Source organism: Corvus brachyrhynchos, unplaced genomic scaffold (genome assembly GCF_000691975.1).
Source record: "Corvus brachyrhynchos isolate BGI_N302 unplaced genomic scaffold, ASM69197v1 scaffold22, whole genome shotgun sequence".
Lineage (NCBI taxonomy): Eukaryota > Metazoa > Chordata > Aves > Passeriformes > Corvidae > Corvus > Corvus brachyrhynchos.
Window position 1 is genome coordinate 2,617,475 of NW_008238355.1, and position 9,786 is coordinate 2,627,260.

Below are 9,786 nucleotides of genomic sequence, written 5' to 3' on the forward strand. Positions count from 1 at the left end.
GACCCTCAACACGCACATCACCTGTCCCTGTGCACAAACTTGCACTGGCCACAATAGCTCCCTCCTGGGCCCAGGCAACAGCCCCACACTCCCTTGCTGTGACACCTTTGGCTGCATTTCCTCCCAGAAGACACGAAAGCAGGCCAAGAGCACAGGCTAGCTATCCAAAAAGGCAAAATGTCATCCATCTCCTTCCTTGGGTACCATCCCACGTTCAGACTTCACCTTCTGCAAGGGCAGGAGCCTGGATTCCCACTGGATCCCAAAAGGCACTACTTGCATGGCAGCATCGAAAGGTCCATCACACTTCATTTCCTCTCACTCGCGCACACACAAACACATGCACACACTGACCTGTTTACCACAGTGACGTGCCTCTGCATGGGGATTTCTTTAGGTGGTCCGCTCCCAGCAGCTGAAGGTAAGGCAGACCGGGCACTCTCCGCAACAGGTTTCACACCTCCACATGCTACTTCTCTGCCTCGGGGCAGGCGAGGAACAGGCCTCTTACTGCCTTCTTCCGGCACGCTCAAAGACCGGGGCTGTCGCAAAGTTCCTTTGGGCTTTCCTAAAGAGTTTGCAGATGCATCCATGAGTAGCATTCTCCTCCACCCAGTCTACCTCCACCTCCCCAGGCACCTCCTGTACTGCCATCCAAAGGGTTTCTTCTCTACTCTGGCTTGTGGGCACCTGAACTCCCACCACACAGCAGAGGTGACCAAGTAACACCGACAGGGGAACACACCATGCTAGCATTCAGGCCACACTGGGATAAACAAGCTCTTGGTCACTTCACTGTTTATGTGCTGCATGAATTTTGGAGGTCACAAACACTTCCAAGGGGATTGATGTGCAAGACAGTGTATCAACCTGCCTTTATAATCCCTGTCGTTAAACTGGAATACGAGCCACCAGTTCAGCTTCCCAACCAGCATCCTTCCAGAAGCAGCAAACACTTCATTACAGACAACAAGGGGGGGAATACACACAAACTATGAGACCCACTGTTGCTCCAAGCTGCCAACCTGCAAGCAGATGGGTCTTGCCTGGACTTAATCCTGGGCCTGATTCTGGGCCCAGTTCCACAACAGCACTACAGCGAGGAAAACCTGATGCACACTTCTAGAAATACACTGCTACAGCAGCTTATGCATAAGGTAAGAGGTAAAAAGAGCCAGAAATGGGCATTGGAACTTTTGTGGCACTGTGGCACTGGCATCAGCAACACGAGCCACTGAAACAGCCGCAGTGATGCTGCAGGGACTCCTTCTTACTGTGAGGGCATGGCTCAATTCTCCCACTCCACAATGGGCCAACGCCATCCTTAAAGAACAAGCAGGCTCATTGCCACATTTCTTGCCTGCATCTCACCTGTGTTTCTCACAGAAGCAGGAGCACGTGAAAGTGAAGCCAAGCATCTGCCAAGAACTTTTTTTCCCAGATCACTCACATCTCACATACACATTTGAGAAGGCCTTTCTCTCTGATCACAGCTTTCAGACATAAGCACCCTTTCAAGAACACTCATCTTCCCAGGAGCTCTCCACCTGGACCATGTAACTTATGGCCATTAGTGACACACACAGACAAGGCTTTTGCTGCAGCAGCTACACAGCTCTTTCATAGAGGCAGGCCCTCTAGAGCTGCCTATGGCTTACCTGATAAACTGACTGGAGACGTGTTCTTCAGCCTCATCTGACAGTTCACCTGCCGGACTGTTTTCTTCTTGGAACTCCTCTGTCGGGCTACCAGTTGAGCAACTCGCACAGTTTCACTGCAACTAACAGCATGGCAAATGACCTTGTCGGAGGAGGAAGGGGATAGGGGAAAAAGCAGTCAGTGAGACCCATGCTTACCCACAGCTCCCAGAATCACTTGTATCCCTTACCAAGCCTGTAACTGCTGGATCATGCAGGCCGGCAAGCAGTTGAAGAAAGGCTTCAGCAGCAGACACAGATCTTGGAGACATCACTCTCCTTTTGTGAAACCCCAGAAGAAACCTCAGAAATCAGCAAAGCAGACAACCAGAACCTCTCCATCACCTTTCCACATTAGGTTGCACCCCTCTAAGAAACAGCCTGGTTTCTAACTCACATCCCACAGGCCCACAGTCTTGCTTTTTAACTCTGGGAAGACATGGGGTTGCAGCCTGTCCTTGCTCCTGCTGCCAAGGCTCACTAGAGTCTCTGGCACCACACTGACCCTGGGGAGCAGAGCTGTCTTTGCCCCACTTACCAAAGAAACTGCACAACCATCCTGGCTGCACCAATCACCTTGGAGGCACTGGGCTGACCCCCAACAACAGCCCAGCCTTGGACAAGCCCACAGCTATCTCCCCACCCAACTTCATGGCATCTTGCATCAACATCCCCTCACCACAGGCCATCCCTTGGATGGATACAGAAACTTAGCCTTGGCAAGACCCCAAACTGTGTGCCTAGCACGCACTTTGTCTCACAAAGAAGATGCAAGCCCAAACTTTTGAGCCATTCAACTGCTGCAAAGGCAGCTGGATGAGTACTCCTCCAGGACTCCATAAGGACACAGGCAGTCGCCCCAAAAGCATGAAGTTAAAAATGGAAGTCTGTGGTCTCAGCCATGTTCTGTGGTGGTGGCAGAGACTGACAAAGGGCCCCTTTCTCAGCAGTGCCAAGGGGGCAGCACTGCTATCTCACTAGCCATGGCCTCCAACAAACTACCAGAGATAACAATTTTGCACAGGAGCAGGGCAAGAGAAACTCAGGGGCTTGACCAGCACCTCCGAAATTTAGCAAACAGCAGCTCCAAAAACCATCTTTTCTCACAACCAAGACACAGCAAACAAAGCAGAAAAACAACAAAAGCAAGAGACTGCTAAACAGCAACAGCTTGTCCCAGGGATCTTCTCAAGTCTCCCAGTGTGACCCAAACAGCCCAGGAAAAGATGGGCAATGGATGACAACACCAGAAACCAGGCAACTCCTCCAGCCATGCTCTCCAGCTCATCCTTCCCCCTCCTCTTCCTCCTCCTTTGCTGCACACCCAGCACCTTTGCTGGGCTGGCTCAACACAGAGCCACTGCAGGGAGGGCCTCTCCTTCAGTGAGGCCCTCCCTGTCTTGTCTCCTAGGACAGCTCTCCTAACCCAGGAACTCCTGCTTAGAAATCAGACAGTGTACTGCTGCACAGTCAGCACTGATAAAAACAGCAAACCAGCAGCCTCACCACTGTAGTGATTAAATGCCAGGAATCACAGAAAAATTGAGGCTGGAAGACATTGCTACAGTCCATGTCATACAGCATCTTTGCTCAAAGCAGCATGAACTGCACCTAGTTACTCAGTCAGGTGGTGGAATATCTCCAAGGACAGAGAACTCTCAACCACTCTGGACTTTTTCCATTGTTTAGCCAGCCTCACTGTAAAAAAGTGTGGGGTTTAATGGGTACATGGGACTGCTTTTATTTCATTCTGCTTCTGCCGTCTCTTGCCTGTTCACTGAATACCAATGAGAACTGGAGATGGAGTCTGGCTCCACCTTTTTTTTTACTCCCTTCAACAGACATTAGTACATACGGGTAAGACTCCCCTGACCTTTCTCTTTTCCAGCACAAACAATTCCTGCTCTCTGATCCCTGCATCAGAGACGTTCCTGCCCCTTCATAATCTTCAGTCATTCAATGAACTTGCTTCAGTGTGTCCATGTCTGTCTTGTTCTGGGAAGCTTAGAACAGGATGTTGTTTCACTGCTGCTGAGCAGAGGGGAATAATCACTCCCATCAGAGTACTGGCAACACTCTTCCTAGTGAATCACAGCATGCTGTTGGTCTCCCTTGCTACAACGGCACACCCGCTGCTCCTTTGGTGAGTTCTGGTGGGTGAACTTTGCACCCACCAGAACTCCAGGGAATTTCTTTGCCAAGCTACTTTTCAGCTGGTCAGCCCCAAAACTATACAGGAACATGAGATTATTCTTCCCCAGGTGCAGGACCTGGCATTTCCCTATACTGAACTTCACAGTGTTCCTGATGCTCCATTTCTCCAGCTTCTTGAGATTCCTCTGAACAACAAGCACATCCATCTGCTCTATCAGTCTCTCCTGTCATCCAGAAATTTGCTGAGGATGATCTCTGTCCCATCACCTAGGTCATTCATGAACATGTTAGACAGCAGTTCCTGCGCATCTACTCCCAGGGCACATCACTTTTAAGTCGTCTCCCAATGGGTTTTGTGCCACTGTTATGGAAGAGGATATTACAAGCCTTATTAAAATTCAGATAAACCACATCCAATGCTCTCCATTCAACCAATCATCTCATTTTGGAAGGGTATTAACTTGGCTATGTATGATTTTCACTTCATAAATCCATACTGACTTGCCTTCTTAAAAGTGTCTGGAATAGCTTTCCAGGATTAGATGCACAACAACTTTTGCACAGTTCAACATCAGGCTGATCAGCCTGAAGTTCCTCCTTCCCACCCTTTCTGGTGAAGGGTGGTGCTTTCTTTTAGTCCTCAGGAACCTCCCACAAACTACCATGACCTTTCCAGGGTAACTGACACCTCTGGGTGCACTGCAACAAACCCACAGACTTGTGCACGTTCAGTTTTTTCAAATGTTCCCTATCCTAATCCTCCCCCAAAAAGGCTAAGACTTCCTTGCCCTGCCACTTTCCTCTGGATATTTCTATAGTATCTCTGTATCCCTTCCAGCTCACCCAATTCTGCTTCTTCATCCTGTGTGCATACTTATAATGGCAGATTTAAATCAGAAGCACCTTCTTCACCCATGTGTACCCTCTCCAACCTTGCTTAAGAGAGAGACTTTGTCATACAGCAGCCTGTACCTGAATCATAACCCATCTTGGTGAAAGGTGAACCTGAAATCCTTCACTTTTCACCCTTTCACAGATGGCTGGGCAACAGTTTGAGTATGGATTTGATAAGACTTTAATGAAGTGAAACACAGCAAAAGGCTGAAGGTCTTCATTTGCTGTACCTTCTTTCTTTTAGCTCTTCTGTTGTCCCTGTATTTTCCTCCCATTGTCTGTACACTTAACCAGCTACTTTAAGGACTTTCTTTGGAAGCACGTTCTCAGAATTGGCAGTGCTTTGGGAGCTGTTCTGTAGGGGATGGCACTTCGTCTTGGACTTCAAGTTGTTCAAATAATCAATAGTAAATACAGTCTTTCTTAGGCTCATGCATGTTTGTTTGGGGAGGATCTGTACAAGCTTCCCAGGCTGCTTCTCCCTGCTCCCACCTCATGCATGCTTCCTTCTTATGGTTCAATTTTTGTCAGCGCTCCTGCCCCCTTTGCTTTTTTCCCCCAACTGTTGGGACAGACTATTCTTGAAACTGGAGGAAGCAATCCTTGAAAGCCTACTACCTCTCCTGGATCATTCTTCTCTTCAGGAATGTATTCCCTGAGTCTTCCAAGCAGATTCCTGAACAGGCCAAAGTCTACTCTCCCAAAGTCCTGCATTGTTGATCCTACTTTTTCCTTTGTTCCCCTCCTTTCAGGCTCTCAGACACCACCATCTTGCCACAGACAGCGCTCTTCCCAGCCTTTACATCTGCAACTGTTGTTCCTTGTTTTCAAGGACCATGTCCAGCAAAGCAACTCTCCTCATTGATTCATCGCATGTGTCAGGATGCTGAGAGCAGCAGACCCCAGAAACATCCTGGATTGCTCATGCTTGGATGTCTTGTCCCTACAGCAGGTATGGCAGTGGCCGAAGTCCCCTGTGAGGATCAGAGCCTGCAAATGTAAGGCTTCTGGCACTTGTCAAAAGAAGGCATCACCTGCTTTATCTACCACTTCTTTCCACCTAAGACATTCCTAACAGATAGCCACCACGTTGCCCATACACTGGTCTATCCACTACTCATAAGCTCTTGCTGTCTCATCATCTGTCCCAAAGAGAGAGCTCTCAGTGTCCCCACTGGTCCCAAACGTGGAAGGTCTCATGGGAACTCCTCCTACTTACCACTGCAGCACATAACTCCTCAGGCTGTGTCAACCCACAGCAGCATGCTGGTTGTGACAACAACTCTCCATGACTTCAAATGAGATCACAGCCCTGAACAACACAAAGATCTCCAGTTTCTCCTGGCTGTATCCCAAGCTGTGGACAGTCTTGTACTGGCACTTCAGAGAGGTGCCCAGTTGTGCCCACTTCCAGAAAAGCATATCAGAGCCTTCCTCAAACTCCTAGCTAACAGGAGCAGATGAATGGGATAGATCAACTTGAGCCTTATTCTCAAAGTCTCAATATAAAAGGTTTTTTGTCCCTATACAGTTTATCATAATTTTATAAATTAACATTTTTTCATCTTTGGTACATTTCAGGTTTTTCCTGTCACTAAATGTTCTAAGTAATTTTCAGCATTTCCTTCCCTTGTTTTCACATCATAGTGATAAAGTTTAACAAAATGGTTTGAATTAGAATGAATTCAGGTGAAAAAAGGGATGGGGTAGATGAGCAGAGCAAAGCAGTCTTCAAAATTTTCCATTTGAAGGGGCTTAATTATTTAAGTCAAAGTTTTCTTAGAGGAAGGTGCAACTACACACGTCTTGTAAATGAATATGAAGCAAAGCAAAGTAAGGTTCCTTGAAATGATGCAACCACCTGTTGCAGGTGCACAGTATTTCAACGAGCCCCCTTGCAGTGTTTTCTGTATACTGAACTTAATTCTCATCTTCTGTGGAAACTGGAAGACATACCTACTGCACGAAGAAAAAGTCATCAGCTTTCATCTTTCCTGCATTCAAGACAACTAAATTAGTGTTCAGTAGCAAGAGCAACAAGGGACAATTTCTATCATTGCCTTCCCAAAATAATCAGTCTGTTCAGCTTCAGTTACCTAGCTAATATTCACCTCCCACAAATACTTAAGGCAGCATGTAACATGGCACTTTGAGATCAACTTGTATTACTTACTACCTACTTTGTACTATTCCTTTTTGAATGCATTTCTTGTAGTATGCCTTGGACAGCTGCCCTTACAGTAAGGAAAGTCCTTTCAAGACTATCTATACTGCAGTCAGGATCATCAGCTGCTACCAGACCCCTGGATGTGCATGTATTTGCCCTGCCCCATTATCCACAAAGGGATTAAAGAAGAGGCAAGGGTCTTCACAGACATTTTGGAGGTCAGGGTACTCAGGTGCCATGAAGAGAGACTGGCTGACTGCGTGTTCTTGCAGCAGCCTTGGGTGGACTCTGAGCTACGGTATCAGCCTATAATGGAGCTCAAGTACTCTGGAGAAAGGTGAACAAAGAGCACAGGCTTATAATGACACATAGCCTAGGTCCTGTATCAGGAAACCACATGGCAGCAGTCCCAGGTAGCTTACCAGCCCACATCGGTGCATAATCACACCCGCCACCCTCTGCTTAATGTCTGCCATGGGGACACTATGGACCGTGGCACAGGAGGGTCATCAAACACCAATGTGGTCTCAATCTTTGCACATCTCCTGCCTCCCAGGAGTTCAACAAGCTGCTTCAGTCATGCAGAGCAGAGCTGGAACTTCTGAACCCAAGTGAGTCCTCCTCACATACCTCAAGACCCCTGTTTAATCACTTTCTCCTTTTTCACCTCCTAAAGCCACATTTCACTCTCTTGTAACAGCTGCCACAAAGAAGTCACTGCCTCTAGTGCTATCCAAGAGTTCACAAGGTTTTCAGCACACATCGTATTAGTGGATAAACAAGGCTCTCAAGGGAATGGGAGGATACCAGATTACACCCTGCAAGGCCCTAGTTAGAAACAGATGGCTATCTGCCAGAACCACCACGAGGAAGCATTTAATTGCAGGATCACAAATGTTCCCAGACCTGAGGTACCTGCAATCCTGTTACTGATGTAGCTGCAGGTGAAGTAGGCTTTGGAGAAAGGGAAAAAGAATCCCAAACTTGCTTATCTGCTGTAAAAGGACAAATTCTGATGTAAATATGCAGAAAGGGAACCTGTTGCTTAAAAACAGCAACATTTCCAGGTATCAGGACAAAACCCAGGATACCTCTCACCATATTCTCATAACACAGCTAATGAGGGAGAACTGGATCAGGCCATCCTGATCCAGCTGAACAAACAAGGAAGCTCAGCCTTAAGTCCTGTCTCTTCACACCTGCTACGACAGCAATACATAGTGTCAAACATCCACTAGCTTTTTGCTCTGCCCCAGGCTACAAAGACTTCAGGAACCCAGACATAGCTCCAACAAGGGAGAGGCTTCAAGCTTTCCATCCTCTCGAAGTCACACAGCTACACTAGCTGTCAAGAGACACATTCTGACTTCAAACCAGGAAGTCCAGACTATTGGGCAAAGAGGTTTGCGGTCCTAGCAAGCTGCTTCCAAGGTGGCAGCCACCAAGAGACAGGCTAGTGCAGCAAGAGCGAGGAATAAGGGACAACTCTTCTACCACATCAATTCTCTGCTACGATTTGCTTCTCCTCCTTGATCTGTGTGATGACTCTTTATCCCTTGCACGCTTGCCAAGCTGAGACACTGCAACTCTTGCAGCAAGGCACCTTGCTTACATGGGCTCTTCCTCACTTCAGCACGTATTTGCATTCTTGTTGCACTGCAACCCATAACAAACAAGAATCATAAGTCCAAAGCAAGCACTGTCACGCTTATAAGCAACAGCACCTAAGAGTTTCACTGTAGGAAAAAAATAATGCTAAACCCCACTGAGAAGAGATGATTAACACACACAAGTTAACCTTCTTTAACGTCCCAGGACAAGATACTAATATCTCCTCCGAAGTCAGAAATGCTAAGAAAGGGCCCAGAGCTCTACGGTCACACAAATGATCTTTGCAAACAGAATTCACATTTCCAGGAAAAAGCCCTGCAACTTTACACCTTTTGCATACACAACTCTGCGTCTGGAATGCAGAGGCAGGAAAATAAGGAGCATTTAGTATCTCATGTCACAGCTTCCACTTCTCCCAGAATTAATGCACCATATGCATGCTACAGAAATCCACAGCACAAAAGGAGGTAAAACATTAACACTTTGCAAACACAAATGCCATTCTGAACCGTAAGTGATTCTTACCTCTCCCATTTTGTTCTCTTCCATTCTGACCACTCCTGGGATACTCTCCAAGTATCCTTCCAGTGTGTCATATCCTAGGTGCCTGAAGGGAATCAACTCATTGGTCAGGGATCTGTATTCACTCTGAAGTTCTGACAAACGAATGCCATTTTTAAAGGCATGAAGAACAGCTCGCAGAGCTTTTGCAACAAGTTCTGGCTCCTGCATCTTCACCTATACCCCTGCCTCCAAAAGAAAAAAGGGGAAAAAAAGCATTTTTACATACACAGGCTAAAACCACCAGCTTTTATTATTCAAGCTCCCTCCCCCAACAAGCTAGAATTCAGCAACTCCATGGCTCATCTTTGGAGACTGTGATACTTCTGGGCAGACATGTAGGGCCATGGTTGTGCAAGTCAAGCATAACATGGTACGGAATACACGGGGCATGATGTCAAAAAGTGCTGACAAAGGAGCACAGTAGCCATCATGCAGAAGTTCGCTCTGTCAGACAACCACAAGATAGCACATAGCTAGAAGAGGGGCAGGGGCTGCTAAGCAATTGACCCACCACAGGCAAGTACTGGATACTGCACCTGGGACAGGGCAATTCTGGTTGTGTGTATAACTGGGGAATGTGAGGCACTCTGGAAAGCAGCCTGGGGGTCCTGCCAATGGGAAGCTGAATATGAGCCAGCAGTGCCCTGGCAGCCAGGAGGGCCACCCATGTCCTGGGGTGCATCAGGCACAGCATCACCA

The 9,786-nt window shown here is 47.4% G+C and overlaps 1 protein-coding gene across 5 annotated transcripts in view; it reads right to left on the reverse strand.

Annotated features, from left to right (window-relative positions):
- Nucleotides 1-9,786, reverse strand: part of TDRD7 (tudor domain containing 7) — a 42,888-nt gene extending 33,102 nt beyond the window's left edge. For 2 of the 5 annotated variants that reach the window (XM_017735361.1, XM_017735360.1), the window contains exons 1-3: nucleotides 9,049-9,785; nucleotides 1,659-1,800; nucleotides 355-568 (exon numbers count right to left, since the gene is read on the reverse strand). In XM_017735361.1, coding sequence (XP_017590850.1) covers nucleotides 355-568; nucleotides 1,659-1,800; nucleotides 9,049-9,255 — 563 coding nt within the window. In that variant the 5' untranslated portion in view covers nucleotides 9,256-9,785. Of the gene's footprint in view, nucleotides 1-354; nucleotides 569-1,658; nucleotides 1,801-9,048 lie in introns of all 5 variants that reach the window. The other 3 variants (XM_017735362.1, XM_008634530.2, XM_017735363.1) reach the window with 3 other exon arrangements.